This window comes from Anopheles aquasalis, chromosome 3 (genome assembly GCF_943734665.1).
Source record: "Anopheles aquasalis chromosome 3, idAnoAquaMG_Q_19, whole genome shotgun sequence".
In the NCBI taxonomy this organism is placed as follows: Eukaryota; Metazoa; Arthropoda; class Insecta; order Diptera; family Culicidae; genus Anopheles; species Anopheles aquasalis.
This window is the reverse complement of record NC_064878.1, coordinates 15,906,597-15,927,500: the sequence shown is the minus strand read 5'-3', so window position 1 is coordinate 15,927,500 and position 20,904 is coordinate 15,906,597. Positions and strand designations below refer to the sequence as shown.

Sequence of the window (20,904 nt, the reverse complement as noted above, 5' to 3'; positions counted from 1 at the left end):
CGGTACGCTTATTAATTGTAAATATGCGAATGTGAAATTGAAAACGGACACTCAATCATTAGAAAAACCGTGCAAGCAAGCAGTAAGTAGACAACTTTTCACACCGCGCGCGTTTATCGAGGGCTTAACATATGTTTGACTACAATGTTGCGAATCGCCTGGTTCAGTGAGCTCATTAGCATAGGAATCATATATCCGAAGCAGCCAGCAGCCTACAGTAGTTATTTGCGATCTTAGCGTCTCTGTCGCGGTATCTCTGTCGTGGGTTTCTTTTTGAAAATATGTCTTGCTGGCAAAAGGGTCATCAGCGCCGCGCTCCTGCAATACGATCCCCGTGTAGTAAAGTGTGTGGTTACGCAAAACAAACAACATTGAAATGTAAATTTTGCGTTACAAGATTTCCTTTCTTTTCCGCTAGGATTGGAAGTGAAATCTTGTAGCAAAATACGATAGCCTTATGTGTGTTGAGAGAAGGCTTAGTAAGAATGCCTTAAATTGCGATACTAAAATAATGGCTTAAATCAGAGTTACTACTTCTAATATTACTAGTGCAGTAGTAAAACAATAAGTTATTATCTTTTATTTAAACCGTGTGGAAATATTAAGGCTTTACACAGCAGATAGAAAATAGTGCCCCGCTTAAAAAGCTTTAAATTCTCATAAGATACCACAGTTTATGTGTCCGTAAATTTAACAGCAAGTAGCATTAGTGTAATCAGTGATACTGATTGAGAGGTTACAACGATCGCTGTTGTCTACCACGCCACCTCACCTGTGCTTGGCTTCACCAAATACCGAGGACAACGATTTGAGCAGGCTTAAAAGAATAAAGAGAAGGTTTTATGACGCAAAAGTTTCGAAATATTCTCTGCTTCGTCGTTGTTTCTTTTTCCATCCTGTTGCCCCCTTGTTTTCTATCTGATATTTGAGTATCTGATAAAGGAACATCTTGATCGTAAGTCTTTCGTAGAGAATCGTCTTGATGGCCTACATTCTTTCTATCCAATGATGTTGTTTAGTCTAATGGCATCGCAGTCGGACAAGTTGATGTTTCCTTCCTTTAATAAACTGTCTGGTGAAGGTTTCGATGGAATGCGTGTAGAACGATGATTAAACATGAGTTAAAACGGTTACATTTTTTGAGACATTTTCATTTTTTTAGTAAAATCCATGAATATTACATCCTTTCGAATTCAATATTCAAATCCGTACTATACAAAAGACTCATAATTAAATTCCCTTACACAACTTCCAGCTCAATTAGTACATCTCGTCTGGTGATAAAATACAGCGTCTAGGTCGCGTCTAGGCGCGACGAACGATATTGGCCATTCATTAATGATAGAATTTATGCTGCCCTACGGCTCGCAGCGATAAAAGAGGATAAGCTGGACAACCAAGAAACTACTGTTTCTCATTTACATTCCACCAGAGCGCTAGCGTGCAAAAGTTTCCAAAGCGGCCCCACCTATTCGGCCGAACCGTGTCCGACCGCGTCCTAGGTAGTACGGGGTCGTGCAAGAGAGTTCAAGGCGTAATCTGAAAGCTCTTTTTAATAGCACGGGTAAAACTTTGATGATGCTATAAATTTGCAGTGTTTGAATGTTGAGAATGCTTGCCTGGCCCCGGTGGTGCCTTGCTTCAACCAGCACCCCACACCATTCTAAAGTGAAGAAGTAAAACATGAAACACTGAAGAGTTTAAACAAACATCAACAAAACCACAAAAAAAAGCCGGAAAAAGAAATCCTTATAGGCCAAGGTTATGCCCTTTTCCAGCCGTTCAACAATTGAACGCTTCGCACACGTAACGCGACTGCGTTTGGAAATAGATAAAAACACCGACATCCCAAATAAATCATAGCCCGTGGCAAAGGATTAAAAATACTCCCAACAATCGATGGGAACTGTTCATGTCCTGGAACGACTGGTACGTCGTCTCTCTCGTCTGTCCACACGGGGATCGGTTGCGGTGTTTCGACGTTTTGCGGATTTTCACCCAGCCATCATGGCGACTGAAAGTGTGGCGAAAAGGTGTGGAACAGAGAAACTGATAAACCGTCGACGACGACGACAACGACGTGGGCGATAGACCAATATGCTGGGGCTGGTCATAAGGAACGAAGACGCCAGCCCTTGCTGCTGCTGCTGCTGCGGACTCCAGAGCGTTGGCGGACGAGACGAGTTGCCATCATAACTTCCGACGTGTTCTGGGTCGGGTTATATTGCGGTATATTTTACGCCCCGATCCTTAAACTAGAACAAACGCCCAACCGAACGAACCGGTGTACGCCCGTTGGCACACCATAGTTCTTTTATTTCGGGGGGTGCCCGCGGTTCTGGTGGATTCTTTAATGTCATGCTATATTGGTGCCGGTGCTGGTGCCGGTGCCGGGGTGATGGTGACGGTGCCGGTTAGCCCTATATGCTGTGCTATCAATTATACTCGAAGGTCACAAGGAATGACCGTGGGTCAAGATGCGGTGGTGATTGCTTTAACAGTGCATCATATCCTTCCTTCAAAGCAATGCTTCATTATAAACTATAACTTTATGGTTTTAAATATTTTCTATTTGTCAAAATAGCAGCGTTAAAAAACAAATTATGGTGGCTCAAATGAAAGTAACAGACATTCATTTACAGTTGCAGAACAGCCAAGCTCCCGAAAGAGAAGGAATGCAGCACTGTATAAACGAGACATTCGACCCTTCTGTTTCTATATTCCAATTCTTTATTTATAAACCCTCTTTAGATTTCTGCCATCAACGAAGACGAGTTTTAACCACCATAATCAATCATTTTAACATAATCAATATAATCACAATCAATATAATTTAAGATGCTGTGTGCAAATTGCTGGAGAGACGACACATTAAGAGGATGTTCAGGAAGAATTCACATAACGGTTAGGCAATTAAATGTTAAAATTTCTTTCTACCACACTTCCTGGACTATCAACCTACTTTTTAACATTAAAATAATTCTTTTTCACAAACAACCTCCCCTTTTTTGTTTTCGTTGCGCACCTGCTTTACAAAATGATCAATTTTATGTACTTGATAAGATTGATTCGCATTAGGAAGCGCACAGTTAACCTATGGCCGTCCGGCGGGAACACTTTAATGCCAATGTTACAACAGTTTTATACAAACAACAGCTCAATTCTGTCACCCTCATGGTTCTGCTTAACACTGCCATTGAGATGATAACATCACGTCGAGACTAAACGAGAAATAAGATAGTCATAGAAAAGCAAAAGGCTCATCTGCTTCGATCGCACCATGTAGCAATCATGTTGGTCAGCAGCTCGCGACAACCATAATGCTTCCCTCTCCTCCATCCATTCAACCATGCTCCTTAAGTATAAGTTATGGACTTCCAAATGGTGCCACACAAAAGGTAGGAGCGCACGAATGCTTCCTCTTCCAAAAAAAAATGAAAAGGACAAAGCCTTTTTTGCGGTGTGAATAGATTACGCGCGCGAGCGTGAGTTGCAGCTCAATTTTAGCCCATCATCAAACATCGAATCGATTGATCTTATTTTCTGAAAACATTTGTGAAACATGGAATTTCACAACATTATTCAACGCATACACGCGTAGACGTACGCCCCCGGGAACGGCTAGGTACAACCCAAAATCGAGGTGCTGGATATGTGGCATACGTCATTCCTCCCTCTCCAACTCGAGAGACGCAATGAGGCAGACAGAAGAGATGCTGCTGCTGCTGCTGCTGCTGCTACGGTCACACAGCGCAGTTCGGGGTTCGGATCCCATCAGCTTGTACCAGAGAGGCAGAGAGGTCCAGTCAGGGCCAGCCAGAGCGCCCGCAAAGTGGGATGACTAATTAGCATACTTGTGAAATTCGACGGAGACGTTCCTCCGGTTTAGATCACGCTATCAAGGCTTCAGGCTTTATCTGAGGCCTTTTGTCTCTGCCAGACACCGTTCGCGCAGCGGAACTACGTGGCCGACCGACAGACCGACGGTCCAAGACTTCATTCATCTAAGCATCTCTCAACACGTATACAACCGGCACCGTGGCGGCATCTTCTGCTGCTGCTGCTTCTTCGCTGCCCTTGCTATGCTGCCGGTTGGTTGCTGGTGGTTCATGGATTTTTGGAGAAGAAAAAATGTAAATTTCAATAATCTGATTGTAGCGGTGTCTGTTTTTTTTTTTGCTGTTGTTGTTGCTTCGTTTGTTTTTCTCCCTCCCAACAGAATGGACTAAAACCAACAAACCTGGCAGTGGAGAGCGACCGAATTGTGCAAAAACCGCTGCCCGAAGAAATCAGCATTTGCCCGAAATTTGCGAATCAAGTCAAAGCAAAAGGATAATTAATTTCCGAACTTTACCTTTCCGTTTCACGAATTTCAACTGGTTTAGGTTGTCTGTGTAGGTTTTGTGAGCAAAATGGTGCGCGGCCGAATTCGATTTTCCTCTCCAGCAGCAGCAGCAGCAGCAGCAGCAGCAGAAGAAGAAGAAGCAGATCGGGCGAATTTAAATATTTCGGTCGATCTCGGTTCGGAACCGGCGGCCCAGTGACATCTCTTGGTATAAGCGGGCTTCCATTCCACACTGTGGATGCTGCAGATAACGCATCGGTCTCGGATGTAACGGCAGAGAGAAGTTGGAAGAACTCTCTCCCCGGTCCCCCAAGTGTCACCGACAGACTAGTGCTGCTGGTTCGGCTGGCTGGTTGGCTGCCGCCTGGCTTGTTGTGGCTGGTTGCACAGGTTTAACGAATTTTGCTCAATTAACTGAACAGCTGATACCGATCCCCCACTGCCGGGGGCTTTTGGGTTTTGCGTGGGACAACAGAGAATCTCATTCAGCGCTTCAGTACCCGTTGCTGGAGCTGGTGCGGCCGGTGATGCTAGAGATTCTTGATGATTGCGGGCTTTGTGAGATGTTTGTGGGACCCCGCGCCGGGAAACCAATTTTATGGAAATTAGGTGAAATCTCCGGGCTCCGATAAGAAGAGAGTCGGGCCCCTTCTTTAGCTGCAGTCACAGTAGAAAAGCAGCACAGGAGGACGATAACTGAGGCGGCGCCGCGGCCTAGCGTTAGATTTTCCTCATTTGTTTGTGTCTACCTGTTTCTCATCCACATCTTTACATTCTGCCTCGGGTTAAGGCCTAGAACTCGACCTCATCGAAGAGCCTGCTGTCTGTCGCGGCTATCCGAGAACCGAGGACCGAGAGAACGAGCGCCGGTTGCATATTCGTGGATAAGCTCTTTGGATCAAGGGTTTGTCATTTAATTTAATTTTGCGCTCCAGCTAAAGCTGCAAGTGAAGCCTGTTTCGCTTAGATTTCTTTTTTGTTTTCTTTCTGAAGAATTCCTTTTTGTTACTGCACTGTCCCTTGCAGAAATATCGAGGACCTCTTGACGGAGTTTTAATTCCGGTATATTTTGTTTTCTGATTTTTTTTTGTAATATCACAAGAACGGCTCCGAAGTTATCACTAATGTAACAAAAAAGACGAATCAAAAGTGACAGCCAGAATGAGAATCAGATTAGGTTAGAGAAAAAAATGTTTTTCTCGGATTTTTTCTGATATTTCCAATCCTCCAAAACACATGCAAGGAAGCTGTAAGAACAAGTTTAGCTGAAGATCATATGATGCGTTTTTATGGACGATCAATCAATCAATAACGATCGAAACTTGTTAATTTCGAAAAAAAGAGCAACAATTTAGATATGAAATTGGCTAAAAACATGCAACCATTTTTTCCTTACAGACACTATTAAATTATATTCTTTGTTCCTTTTTATGTGTTTTCTTTGCTGAGAAGTTATCTGATCGCACCAGATTCTAACTAAAACAGGCTTTAGCTTTGCGTTCCTCTTTTGTATTTACTCCGACGGGATCACTCTGTTTCATACGCTATTCCATCTGTGCCTCTACCCTTATAGCTCCATCTCTCTACTGCTCTTCCTGCCAGACATGTCAATATCGACGCGACGCATAAAAGTAAAGCGGAAGTTGATACTTGGATTGAAAACGATTATCTAGCGTAGTAACTTTGTGAAGGACGCATCGTCTAAAAGACTTCGTGGCGCCATCGGATCGAAGAGAATTTTCAGCAAAAGTTTATACGAGATTTTAAGTAGCATTTCAACTGCTTCAATCTGGTGCAAGGCTAATGTAGTGAATCGAATTTCACTTCATGTTATAATCCCAACTCAAAACCAACAGCTGCGTGTGATCGTGCACTCTCTGTCGTTGCTTGCACTTTGACGATAGCCTCCTTCAAGCGGAATGTGTAGTGCCGGTCGAGTCGAGTGCCCAATTGATTAGCAGGATCGACTTCCTTTCCTTCCCTAACTTGCGCCCCTGATAACACACCATCGTCCTTGTCATCTTGCGAGTAGCATGGCCGCACAGCTCCAAAGCGAACCAGTGACGACAGCACACTCAGTTCATGTGGCTGCAATTGATGGCGTTACCGAGACACAGAGAGAGAGTGTATTCGGGGCATTTTCGAGTGATAGTATTTTCGATTGCATTCTTGCTCCCCCTCCTGTGTTCAAGTGGCAGACATAAACCACTCCGTGATTGCGTCACTCTCGTCGGCGTCGTCGTCGTCGTCGTCGGTGCAAATCATTCACATGGAAAAAGGGATTCCCAGGCCCTAGGGAGACGCATGCCAACTGGATGGGGGAGGTAGTGGGTAAAGGGGGCCACTAGAGCAGGAGAAATGGGCCAACTGGAGCCAGGGATGGTGACGTTGTACGCTGCTGAAGGGATAACACGAATTGTTACGAAGTGAATGGCGTCGTTCTAAGCGTACCCTGGCATTCTTCGCGCTTGGTCCCTCTCTCTCTCTCTCTCTCTCTTGGTACATTTTCACACCCTCGTGAAAGTGCACGAACAGTTCCTGTTCCTGTAAGATCCTGACGTTCGTACATCGAACTCCGCCGAGGTGTTCACAGGGAACTACCGCGCGTTGTGCCCCATTCGCCACATCATTCTTAAATCCGTTCTTCGTTCCTAGAGGTTGTAACCGGTGCGCTGCGGTGTTGAAAAGGAAACCTAGAACCTTCTAACGCCCCCTTTTTGCGGTTTTGTGGTGACGACGAAAGGGGACGGTGCGATTACAATACGCTTAATGAAGAACGAAACCCCTGCTGCCGGGAACTGGAAAGAGAACGAGTGAGCTAAGCACAGCAAACGCCCCATTCGTCTCCGATTGACGCGTTTGCAGAGGGATTGACGCCGACGACGGTATAGATTGCCACTCGGCGAGAAACTCGAGAAATGGAAATCGATTATGCGAAGTGGACAATAATGGGTTTAACGCATTCCGGCTGCGGAGTGAGTACGTGCGAAAGGAAAAATCGAGATACCTCTTTTCTACCAGGGGGCTTCTCTTTCCTGGAGCGGAACCACCGTTTGACGCCTAGGAAAGGATGCTGTGTAGTGCTGCAGCTGCGCCGCCACCCTGGTTGGTGATGACGAGCCGGTGAACGAGAGTTAAACGAAGAATCAATCACATAAAGCGAGAGAGATCGAACAGAGGATGACTCCGTCCGGGGTGGAGGAGGTATCCGGTTGGAGCTGGGCATGTTATTTCATTAAAATTGGATTACGCCAATGCGAGAGTTTCAACATATGGCCTAAATCCCTAGCTCGCCTCCTCTATTGTCCCACGTTTCGAAGGTTCTGTCACTCTGTCAGAGGACTCCCAATAATGCGGCAAAAACCACAAACCACATCTGCCATGAGCGAGTTGGTTCCTTGCCGCTCTAACTCGAGCTATTTGTCGATCATTAAATGATTATTTATGGTTAATCGGATCGCGAAACCCACCACTAGCGACTGGTTTGGACGATTGTACACATAAGTAATGAGGCTTATTGTTTAAAATAGCACTTACTTCATATTCTTATCTATTTTATATTTCAGTTCTTCTAAATATGACCATTCTGTAACAATATATTGAGTTGGAGGCGATAATTCCATGCCTTGAAGGCGCCCAGGAAGTTCTTTTGGAGAATGGCCTCCAGGATCGATGTCACGATACCCTGGAAGTTTTCTATCGTAGCTAATGCTTCTTTTTCGCGATATTTTCCAATTTTGGGAGCGAAAACAACTCTAGAGTATGTTGCTCTGGGTCAAAAAGGAGGTCCGAGATGAGTTCCATAAAAAAACGTTTCATTTTCTTCCTTTTGCACTAAAAAGGGAGGCGCTTGATAGCCAAATTCCACCTCTACTACATCAAACAGGGTTAAAAAAAGTCAGTCCGATGTATCGGCATGTAAGATTGTAAATCTAAAAACATGGTATCATAAAGCAGAACTACTTCCAATGAACAACTTGTTTCCATTGTAACGCTCCGTGGTTTGGTCATTTGGAGTCCGTGAGGCCAATTACACCGTCACCCTGTTCCCACGCAATAAACACCTCCCCCGGGGAGGAAGAAGGTGTGGACAATGATTCACTTTACAGTTTTATGACATCAAACACAGCTTGATATGCCGAGGGACGACGAAGCGACGACTACAGAACCACACAGAGCGAGCAGCGCAGCATAGAATTCATCCACGGCACGGCTGGTGATGATGATGATCGTGGTGTGGCCGATCCCTCTTCACGGCAAAAAATAAATAATCTCACGTCTAAAATGTGAAGCATGTTATGTAAATACGGAACTCGAACACACCTCTCCCTTCTCCTCCGGAACCCAGGGCGGCCAGAGCAAGTGTCCCAGACCTAGAAAACGAATTCATTGTCATTCCCGACGGTTGGAGATTGTGCCTTTTTGGTGTGGTTGGTGGTGGTTGCTGCTTGTCGCCCAAAAAGCCAAGGTCTCATCTTCTGCCCAGAGAGAGAGAGAGAGAGACCGGGCACACCAGTCCCGGGGACGCGCCAGACAGGCTGATACACATCCTGACAGCAGGCAGCGTGAGGAGTTCGTTTCATTCCTTTTGGTCTTCCCGCGCTCTTCCCAGACAGACAGACGGACCTGCAAACAGACGATGTTGTTGGTGGGCATGATGCATGTTGTTCGGCGAAAGAGAGAGAGACACACACGATAAGCCACACGGTAAGCTCAAGCTGAGTTACGCTGGACAGGTGCACGGTGGTCCTTGTCCTGTTGCCTGAGAGCTGAGCGCATTATGAAGATTAATGCCACCCATCACCACCATCACCATCGCATTCCTCGGCAATTCTTCTCGACCGCTTTTTCTATATTAATTTCACGATTTGCTTTCAAATTCCATTGTTGTGGTAAGCAAACAACGAGGTGACAAACGAGCCACAAACCATACCAACCACCCCGAAAAAAAACCAACTCGCGATCGTGGCGACGTTTGATTGGATATCGGGGGCGCGAGCGCGGTCCCTGATTTGGTGCTCCAATCGATGGTCCCACCCGGTACCGTAGTGCCGCGAATGAAGATGCGCCCGACGATATGGTGCGATCGATGGAGAGGCAGCAGGCAGCCAGGCGGCACACTGTCGACCGTGGGATGTGCTCTATCAATAGGCGGAGATAACGCGCGACCGCCGCTTGATTAGCATAGTGGATCACAGGCAGCCAATCGGTGGCAGCAGCAGCAGCAGCAGCCGCCACCGGTCGCACGTTCCCGTGTGCCGAGAAACCGGCTTTCGGATCGGTTCGACTCGGTGGTTCGGTGGTGGAGAAGAAAATCTAAAATCAATTCCAATCAATCGAATATTCATCAGCCTACCGCATGGCACTCTGATCGTTACCGACTGATAGCACCCCAACCGGGGGGGGTGGGAGGTACGACATGATGCCACCACCGTGTGGCAAAAGCGGCCAAGTTTCATTTCAAGGCAAAAACGCGCGCTGCAGAACGGTTCACTTGAACTTGGTGTTTCAGTTCCCATTTCTCTCTCTCTCTCTCTAAGAATTCCAGGCGGTTCGTCGTGCAAAGAAGCGCGACACCGGCGAAGACGACAACGACGACGATGACTGGTTAAAAAAAAAAAATCAAACTCTCGATTTGTGTTTGGTTTTGCGGAAAAAAAAACCGCGCACCGAAATAGCCACTCGCGCGCGCGGCCAGATATATAGTGCGCGCGCCAGAGCGCCCTCGACATTCACGCTCTTCATCACTCTCGCCTGTCAACGCATCCGCCGGAACGGGCCGCACCGCAACCCAGCACCGATGCATCAAGCATAAAAATCGCCCCACAGATTTCGCGGTTTCGTGACGGCCAGGGACACTTGCTCTTTCTCTCGCCACGCCGGGGGATTCGCCAAATATCGCGAAACGTTAGACACATTACGCGAGATGCGGTGTTAATCTTGAGACACTTGCAGCAACCGCAGCGGCACCGTCGTCGTGAGGTGCTCTCGGTCTGGAAACTGGGTGAGTATGAGACACACCAGGCACCATCACCTCTTGTGGATCTTTCTCTCCGGTCTGTCGTCTCTGGTGCCATTCTGTGGCCAGATTTTTCCGCCAGAATCGCATGTTATGATTTGATGAAAAATGGCTTTCAATCCGTGCCCTCGCCGCGTGCGTTTCTTTGTGGCCACTTTTCTTCAATGCGCGCGCGCGAGCTCGCACTCATCATACGCGTCCGCAGACCGCCTTTGGAATAACGAATTGTTTTGCGTGAATCACAGAGAAGCTGTCAACGGGGGGGCAGGCAATTCGCAATTCATTTCCAACCGGGCGGAAGGAGCTAGGAGACGATGTGTGGAAACAGACTCCCCGTGCTTCATCTTTATCTTCGTGGGATTTTCCCGTGGCCACAACAAACTAGCGGCCGCGGCGGACACATCTTAAAAGGCGCGCGTTGTGGTGCGTCGCGAACTAAGAAGATGTTGGGGTGCGTAAATTTTTATTATGACAACTGTAACGACCGCTCGTTAATAGACGCAGGCGCCTCCATGCTTTTTGGAGCATTTTTTTCTCTCTCCGCTCCGGTCGTCTGGGTTGGTCTGTATCGCCCGAGGGAAGGGGATAGTATAGCTTCTTCCCTGTTGTAGACCGTGAGATGTAATACGTAGTAGCGGATAGTGCATGTGATATTATTCAAATCTTATACTCTTATACTATACTTCTGGGGAAAAGACTTAGCTTTCGACAATGATACGTAACAAATCGTTACCAGCCAATTCATCGCGACCTTCCAAAAAACATGGGCGTGGATCGATTTTATTGATAAAATAAATGAAAACTAACGATTGCTTTTCGCATTTCCCGCGGTAACCCTAAACCGCCATTACTAGGGCGAGGGCTCAGGGAGTCACCATGCCACCTAATATCGTACACTCCTCCCTCTCTCTCTCTCTCTCGTTGCTTCCATATTAGGCATGGAGTGAAGAGAGAAAGAGGAAAGACCGGGTTACCCTCATAAAATGTGTCCAATTAAATATATTGCTCAATACATGTAGCAGTAGCAGTAGTAAAGTGGAAATATATACCTTTTTTAGGGGAACTCCATATCGCACAAGGATCCTGCCAGCGAAGGATGGATTTCTCTCCGGAGGGTCCTTGCCTTGTGTCTCCCGTCGATGGGTCCCACAAGAGCCGAGCGGGGAACCGTGGTAGACAGACAGACACCACCAACCGCCGAAACCACTCGACCTTAGCTCGTCAACCACCGACGGCGACGGTGGCGCCGAATCCTGTCAGGTGAAACGGAGAATAGCAACCGCAGCCTACTGCCCGTCCCTTGTTACTGAGTAAGGGCCCACGGTGCGTGCAAGTATGCGTGCTGGCGGCGCTCACGTTCTAAAGTACTTCCGGTCCGAGGGTTGCCCCTTTCCGTCACTGGAAACCCTGGTGCCTGGTGACCCTGATGGAACATGAAAAGGCTACGGATCCCAAGAAGGAGGGGTCTGTTCTGTGCGTCATTTCTACGACGTGTCAGCACATTCGCTAGCATATTTTACTTTTCAATGCAAACGTACTCTTATACACCAGTTACTAGGGACACTTCACGTTCAATTATCAACAAAAAGGGAATGAAAAGTTGTAATAGATGTCACATAAATCATTGGAGTGCACTATAAAGTCTAAACAAAAACAAACTATGGCTAATTCATTTTTCGTTATCTCAAATTGTCTAATTCTCCCCCGAGTTCAGGTTCCAACTTATGTTGAACCGCATTAAAAGCAAACATATTTTTTAAAGATTTGTTTGCATAACTTTGTCTTTTATGCTCGCATACACAGTGCACACGCCATGCTGGCGCACGCGGGCACGCTAAATTTCAAAGCGATTCGCCCCTTGGCCGACTCTGCAATCGGCTTCTCAAAAAAATCCCCAGTTCTTCTCCAGCAAGACCCGGAGAGTCGGTAGAAAGAATTCATTCATCGCCTCTTCGCTTCTGCCCGCGTTCCTGGTTCGTTCCGCAGATGCCCAGGCGGCGGCCACAGCAAAGAGGCAAAGTGAACGAGGACAAACACACAAAAAAACGCAGATCTTTGGCATACACGCCTGACTGGCATCACGTGTTGTTCCCTCCAGCTCCGTCCTTGCTCCGGCGAACCAACCGGTAGCCCGGTAGCGAACGTGCATCTACCACACCACACCCGGCCTTCTTCTCCTTGCAATGGACAGCTCCTTGCACATTGCTTCTCCTCCTTCTTGCTTTGGCATTCCTCTTTTTTATCAGGTCGGTATCATCATGACGTACCTCACATGACAGCAGGCAGGCAGGATTGATCATACAAAGTGCAGGCAAGCCCCCAAGGGCACAACACCGCCGCGCACACTCCACCACCAACAGCAGCAGGCCGTTTGATTTTGACGTTTAATGTCGAGCGCGAAATGGGTTTAAAGCGAGGAAAATCCTCAAATACTTGCTTGATCAGCCTTTTCGCGGGCTCTCGTCTCAAGTTTGCGTCAGCGGCCCCCTTCTCTCCCGTATGGTGTGTATGGTGTGGTCTCGGTTTCATCATTCACCAATCAAGGCATTCCGGTGCTCTTGCTGCTGCTGCTGCTGCTGCTGCGCCGCGTCGCGATATCCGTTCGCGAACACGTGGTCTCCCGGTTCTGGTCTATAGCAGAGGACAAACACACACATGCACACAAACGGCCGGGCGCGTCTATAGCGCCATTCAAGGCTATTTGTGCGACCGGCAGCAGAAGCGGATGACGCGGCGCGGTTCTGATTGTGGCCGTGTAGTGGTGCCATGAAATTCGCCTGAATCAGGCATTTTCACGAGGCGGCGATGTGTATATTATTCTCCAGAAATCGAGGGCACCAAATTCTAAACCATGCTGCTGGTGCTGCTGCTGCTATTCTGCCCCAAAAATTACAATCAGCAGCTCCGGGGCCGCTGGAAGGATACGCACACTCTTGTGCACGTTTGCTGGCGTTCGCTCTCTGTCGCTCTGGCATAAATTAATCGATTGATGATGTTGCTGACGATGCCGGGACCTTTCCGGCTTTTTGGGCCAAACCATTTTGCCACACATGGGGTGTAAAAGAGGTTTCCCAGCAGTTCTGTCGCACTTGGCAATTCATTCTTGTTCAAACGATGAATAAGTCTTCTAAAAATAGGCTATCAAATTGTGTAAATATCAAAAATGGGTATGGGTGGCTCGTATCATAGAGAAAATCAACCGAGATAACAGCATTTAAGTTTATAGCTTAATTAACCTTAATCAGTATAAACTTGAGCGTAGGGAGGATCGAAGTTAAAGGACGGCAAATGGTCGTTGTCACGAGCAACATACAACCATCAGTCTACTTCACAGTTAGCGGCCCGATCGAACGATGACGTTCTAGTTGAGTTTGATCGTAGTAAGCAGCTCCGCGGATTCTTGGATCCAATAAAGCAACGGAGTTACCTACACTTCCTTTCCCAAGAGCAGACTATCGTACGATTGAACGAATTTCAACGTTTACTAAGGCGTGAACCGATTAGTATCATTTTGAGTGTTCGATACCCCACACCAGGGGTGCTTCGATCATCCTGTGCTCGCTAGAGTTCACTTCTTCGGATCAAAAAAGGAGAAATTAATTTCAAATTCGTATAGATCGCTCGATCGCGAAGATGCGCGTCATCGAGCGTCGTCACCTGACTGGCCATATGGTCAATTTATCATCGCAAGTAAACCGCAAAACTTTTTTTTTCGCCATTTTTGCAGCCACAACACATGGTGTGTCGCTCCTCTAAGCATCGACGACTTACGCAGATTCGTCCAAACGACGATGATGTCCTAATCCGCCCCACGTCGCATATCGGATGGAACTGATCTTTCCCCGCCCTACCACCGTGGATGAATCGTAAATTAACCATATTCACAACTTAATCGCTCGAATCATCACCTAGCAGATTAGCTGGCGGATGGGAGAAAATGAAGAAACCTCAAGGAGAAGCCCATTAAACAGTTCATATTTCATTTCGTGCTTGTCGATGCGGCAGAAAGAGAAAAAGAGAGAGAGTGAGAGCTGTGGAAAGATGGGACATGTTTGATTTACGAGCGCGAGCGCCGGACACTTGACGCACGGAGAAGGTGTTGACGCAGCAGGCCAGATTAGTTGTCAACCGAGGGGGCGCGTCGATCGAGCGAAACAAAAAAGAAACATTAAACAAAACATTAAACAGCCCCAACTCACCTGAACCGGGCAACAGTAGGATGGACAGGATTGCCGCCAATGCCTGGACACATCGCCAGGATGTATCGTAGTTCCAAAGATGCTTGGTCATGGCAGAGCTACACGAATCGCGGCTGCCTCAGCCGGTCGGGCTCCTTACGATAGAACTTCTGCACGTCGAGCACCATCACAGTTCAACGGTGCGTGGTAAATTGTCGGTCGACCCACGGTGGTCGTGGCGCGTGCCCGTGCTTTTTGCTCTCGTTCTGACTCACAGGCTGTTGTTGTTGGTGGTGCTAGTGGTGTGCTAGTGATTGCGGCGGCGGTCGCTGCGGTGCTCTGCTGTTCGATCGAAGCGATTAGGAACATTCAACTCCTTTCTACACCGAGCCACCGAGTAATGACCACAGCGGAAGTGCACCTCCGGAACCGATCGCCAATCTTCCTCCTCTCGAGCACTAGAACACCAGAACACCAAGCGCAGAACTTCACTCTCTTGCGGGTACACAGTAGCGCCTAAATGGTCGTATTACTTAAATACTCCCCCTCTAAAAGCACGTGACTCTCCGTAGGTACAACACCCACCCAGGAGGTGGAGAAATCTAGGAACTTGACACTCGCGATCGAAAACCAGAAGAGGCTCACACTCCAGAACGCGGTAACGGACCACACACTAAACGGCGCACCAACGCACTTCCCAGGAACACAGGATAGCGATGATAAGAGCCCGAGACGGCGACGACGATGAAGACGACGGTAGCTGGCTTCAAATGATCCCCGTTCCCGTTGCTGTGGTCCTCTGTTTGCTTTTTCGCCTTTACGCGATTCCTTTCGCTGCGATCAAGAATCGATCTTGACCAAGTTTCCCCCTCCGAGCCGAACCGGAATGACACTCCGAGAGAAGCCGTTGGGTGCGCGCGCGCGCGCGCGTACTTCCTTCCTTCGCCGATCTTCTTGCTCGTTCCTCACACCCTTTTTCTTCGCTCCGTGACCGGCGTCGGTGACGGCAGATTCCCCGGTTCGCAGCACCGTGTTCGATGCTTCTTCGAGGATGCTCTGCTCACGGGAATATGTCGCTTCGCTGCGTCGCGTTCTTGCGAATAAGAGAGAAAAGGTCCTCTACCGCAGCAGCAGCAGCGACGAGGAGATCGCTGCCGAATAAAACGAGTCTCTAACTGGTTCGCGGGATGGCCTTACGACGCGTATTCTGCTTTTAAGGGTGAAATTGTGTTCATAATTCGCTCGATTCTTGGCGCGGTTTTTGGTCGACCGTGCGGGCTGCTGCTCACGCGAGGATGGTTTTGGTGTCTCTTGGCGACGCGGCGACACTTAATTCACGTCTCTCTCTCTCTCTCTCTGCATGGAAACCAGTTTGTGGCATTAACAAACGCGAATTCTCGACTGCTGTGTTCGTTCTTCGATTTTGTTGGGTTTTTTTTTGGTTCGAAGGATTTTGAAACTGCCCGATCGCAGCACTCTTTGATGCGCTCGAAACACACCACGTGGCTCGCGACAGGTGGTACAACGCAGGGACACAGGAAGGAGTCACCAAATCCTCCGTACTGAGGCCCTTTTGTGATTGTGATCGAGCACCACACTATCACGCGGTGCACACCACCACCACTCGGCTTACACGCGGATTAACGTTCCTCCTGGATCTGGACGTTTTTGGGTGTCCTGGGCCTTTCGCCACGGCCACCGCAAAACTGATTAATTACGCGACCGGTTGTGCACACCGGTAGTTACAGACGGGGCCTTAAAATTCTTGCACTTGAGATGATTAATTGAATCACTTAACACTCGGTGTACACAGCACCTGTACGGTTTTTCTTTTCTGTCGGTGCACCAATCCACGGTGAATGTCGTGTACTTTCACTGTTTCCCCACACGAAGCGGGTCTCCGAGATTAATTCTTTCAATTTATGCCAAAAACCAAAGACAAACTCGTCGAACAAGCGCCAATCAACACCACAATACATCAACACTGTACTCTTCCTATATCTGCAACACTTTTCAGCTTTTCAGCACATCACCACCGGTACTGCTGCAGTACGACCTGGCAAAGAGTTGTTGAAGAAGTTAGGCAGAGGCGCACAGCAGGTATTTAGGGTCGGGAGGCCTGTAGCATTTTTGCAGCGACGCGGCGGCTTTCCGCTCTCTCTTTCGTGGTACGACGGCGCGCAAACTAACGCGCGACTTATATAATTAAAATACGACACGTACCAATCGATTGAGTCCGACATTCCCACTCACATTCCCACTTCTTCGCGTTCTCTCTTCCGTTCTGCCAAGACGACGGCAACGGACGGCCGCGCGTAGCTGCTGGTGCTGGTGCTGCAATCAGAGCGCGAACGTGATTCGGTTTAAAGCGAAAATCCCAAAAGCAAAACGGGGAAAAGGAAGAGGACTGCTGGCCGTTGCTAGTCTGCTTCGAGGGTCTGCCACCCTCTCAGCCAAGTGTGCCTGGCTGGCCGTTGTCGCGAAACTGTTTAATCGAACACGGGGGCTCTGCTGCTACACACAAATTGATTTTTGATTTCTTTTTTTTCGCTTTTCTTTCCCCTTTGCGATGCGGTACACGCCAACGCTAGAGCGGCCAGTTTCGCAAGGATTCCCCCCCGAGAGCCGTTAACAAGCGGCGAAATGTGGACGGACACGCGCGCGCCCTCGATCACTTTCACTGCTGGCTGATTAGAGGCACTCCGTTTCCACGACCCGAGGGACACACTGGCCAGGACTCGCAAAAAAAACGCAGAAAAACTCACGAATCACGTCTCTTCACAACTCCCCGGCACGCGGATGAACCACTGCGTTCGCGATCTTAATCGCAATGATCGCGCGGCGCGGTTGCCTTCTGCCGTGCTGCGCGCTGATGATGTTTCGTCAAACAGTCCTTAGAACGGGCGCCCCTCCTGTTGGGACAGCGGTCCGGAAATCCGTTGCGTCCGTCCGTGTTCTTAAGTTCCTCGAGCTTTAGTGAATGAAAGTGGGAGCCTAAGTGAACCGCCAACGGATCGCACCCTTTGAAGAAAGCGTGGAGCGTGTTTTCATAATTTTTAACTTTTCGAATCGGGGCCACGATTCGGGCAGCTCGCGTCGTTTTATGCCTACAATCGAGCAGCCGTGTTTGGTTGTGTGCACGCGCGGTTCGGCTCCGTTCGGCTCGAGTTCGGGTGCGAGCGAGATGCCAGATACAATGGAAACGTGAGAGTGAGCGAGATAGAGAACAAGCGATACGATAGAGCGTGTGTCGGAGCGAGAGAGAGAGAGAGAGAGAGAGAGAGAGAGAGAGAGAGAGAGAGAGAGAGAGAGAGAGAGAGAGCTCCAATTCAAAATGCGGCCGCATATTTTTGAAGGATTTTCTGTGAGAACAAACCAATTCTTTGGGATTATTTAATACTTTCAGAACATGATTTTTAGTGAATTTTTGATAGAAATTTGAAAATCTGAGGGTTTCCCCGGAATTTGAGAAAAATTCCTGTTCGGATCAGTTCGGCCAACTTCGGTTTCGCACACCAACGCAAATCAAACTTGGCTGTGTGTTAGTGATGGCATGCACACATTTCTTGACGAAAGGCTCGTCACATCACACCTCGCCGTGGTTGGGGGCTTGGCGATTTAAAAACTTTAAAACAAATCCTATCCACGGGATTCACGGCCAAGGAGTGTGACCAGGGAATTGGCAAGGTCTCCTCAAGTGCTAGGAAACAATTAACGAACCGTAAGTTGCAGAACGGCAGACGTTCTAAATCAAAACCGATATCGACTTGATTTATGCATGAGTATTAGCTCAGGACATTAGAGCTCAGGACTAATCACTAGAATGCAGACATTTTTACGGTTTTGGGTTTCTCAAACCACAACCAACCTTCAAAACAATTTTTCTGCACTGAATGTGAAGAACGAGTGGAGTGGAGTGAAGTGGAGGGTCAAAAATCAATGTTGCCAATGCCATGTGTCGCAACTCTTGCTTTTATCGAACGAACGATCGAAGGAGGCGTACATAACATCCTGTTTTTGGTGCAATCCTGCCCGTCCTGGCATCGCTTCCTCTGCACTCTCAAAAGTTCAGTCTAGCTAACCAGGTTGGAACCGGCTTTAAAGATCCGATCCGAAGGATGGACCTTTGAATGTCTCATTTCCCCCCCGAAATTCAGCAATACGCACACACCGGGCTCACGGGCCGGAAGAACGTATCACAACGGTATCAATTCGAAGACGGAATAAATAATCAAATTGTGAAATAGCTCGGCGCGCGAAGGCCACCGAACCTTTCCTCCCCCAAAAAAATTGGAAAGGAGGGAGCGCACAAACCCTTTTCACAAATTATTCATGTGTGTCTCATCCTCCACCGCACCGCTCGCACCGCACTTCACTCCATCACGACCCGCACACGGCCAGAGTGACCTGTATTTTTACATAATTTTTACTCCCCGCCTGCTACGTTTGCCCACCTGTGTAGGCCGCCGGTAGGTAACCGCGTAACCCGTGCCTACTAGTCGGCGAACCGACGTCGTCGTCGACCGCTCGTGGTACGAGAGCTCTACAACTGGTTTCCCTCGTGGCCTCGTGGAGCACAGGAGTACACTAACGGGGGGGGTTTACTGGCTACTAGAGCATGCTAGTACAACGGGGGAAAAGTACTCTCTCACGCTCACCAGAAAACGGGGAATCCATTTATTCACCTCGCTACCCGTACCCTCACGACACATTCACGTCTAGTAGGCCCGTGCTTGGCTAAGGATAGTATCTTCGTAGTTGGCCGCCCTGGGTGGCCCCCGGGGCACTATCTGGCCAACGGCATCATCAATACACACAGCCACTCGCACGGGGACAGCCGCAGAAACGCCACAAATTAATCCTGCACCTGCCAACCTAATTTACTGGCACGGCACGGCACGGATCTCGGACGCTCGGCGTGTCTGCGCGGGGCCTACCGGAACACCGGAACACCCGTGTGCTAGTTCCGGTCAGCGAGCAATTACGTAGCCGTGTTTGTCGTGCTCTACACTCTGCTCTGCTGCACCGCTATACTGCAACATTTTCCTCTCTCTTTTCAACCATTTTTTTTATCCAGCGATTTTCCAACAGCAGCAGCAGCAGCAGCAGTTCCCACATCACGCCACTAGGTCCTCGGTCTGCTAGTGTGCTGTTCAGCATACGCTTCCATTTTCCACGTTTCGCTCTCGCTCTCTTTCTCTCTCTCGTGTTTCGTTCTCACTCTGCCCCAGTGTCTCTCAGTTTTCCCGCAGCTTCCCGCATCTTCGTGTTCGGTTGGTTGCTTCTCTCTCTCTCACTCTCTTCTGTTCCGCGGTAGTCCTTTTGCAACGTCGTCGTCGTCGCCGTTGCTCGTTGTTGTTCATGTGGCTCCATTCTATCCTCTGCGGAGCGATTGGGCTGCTCGATACAATCACGCAAGGAAAAATCGCATTTTTCCTCCCAAAACACGCAAAACACACAAATACACACGCGGGCGCACAGTACCACCGAGGAGGCTCGATGGCATGATGATGAGCTGATGATACTGCGAAAAAAACAGGCCTCGTCTTCGTCCCCGTCCCCGTCGCCGTCTTCGCCATCGTTCTCGTCATCCTTGAGGTCTCCCCCGATTGTCCGGGAGGCCTTTAGATGACCTTAAAAGTGTAGTGATTCCTTCGTACGAGCCTACAAGACCGCCGGTACGGGCCGCCGAACTCATGCTCATGGCTGTACCGAAGGAGAAGGAAGCGGAAGCTCTCCGTGCGAAACCGTGCGGTCTCTATACCGTTTGCCGCAGAATCGAGCTGCCCGAGATCGATAAAGAGATCAGATGTTTGGTACAAAAGTTCCTTTAAACTCTATGCAAGGGGCGCAGAATAGTGAAGACATTTCGAGAATGTCTAGTCGAATTGCGGAAAGATTTTCCTTTACGGTCGGCCAATCAATCTAAACACACGGTACACTGGCGCACACTTACGGAAACACACAGGACACACATAAAACACACATTCGCACTATAAGGGGCCCCCCAAATGGTGGTGTACTGCAGCGGCGGGCTCCCGGCTAATACACCCGAAGACACACACAGCGGAGCGGACAGTAGATAGCCAGCAAAACCAGGCCCCCTCCCGGTGGTGTCTGAGAGAGGAGGAGGAGCTCTCGAGACCGAGACCGAGGAGCAAAACCGAACGGAACGAGATTTTCCGTGCGACTGTTTTCCAAATCCAATTTTGCGACGGCTGACAGTCCTGCCGATCCGAGCCGGACCCGACACGAGCCCACCGAGGACGACGATATGGGTTTCCGCGCCCTCTCCGAGTAGGGGAGTAAGGGCAGTTTGTGTGCCGGTGGGGAAGGCAGTGGGCTGGATGGAGGCGAACCAC

At 48.7% G+C, this 20,904-nt stretch overlaps 1 protein-coding gene across 6 annotated transcripts in view; it reads right to left on the bottom strand.

The window, feature by feature from the left end:
• LOC126578688 (protein kinase C-binding protein NELL1-like) overlaps positions 1-20,624 on the bottom strand; it is a 70,816-nt gene extending 50,192 nt beyond the window's left edge. For 4 of the 6 annotated variants that reach the window (XM_050241526.1, XM_050241527.1, XM_050241521.1 and 1 more), the window contains exons 1-2: positions 16,766-17,395; positions 14,564-16,598 (exon numbers count right to left, since the gene is read on the bottom strand). In XM_050241526.1, coding sequence (XP_050097483.1) covers positions 14,564-14,654 — 91 coding nt within the window. In that variant the 5' untranslated portion in view covers positions 14,655-16,598; positions 16,766-17,395. Of the gene's footprint in view, positions 1-14,563; positions 17,396-20,498 lie in introns of those variants that run through there. The other 2 variants (XM_050241523.1, XM_050241522.1) reach the window with 2 other exon arrangements.
• Positions 20,625-20,904: the final 280 nt, after the last annotated feature.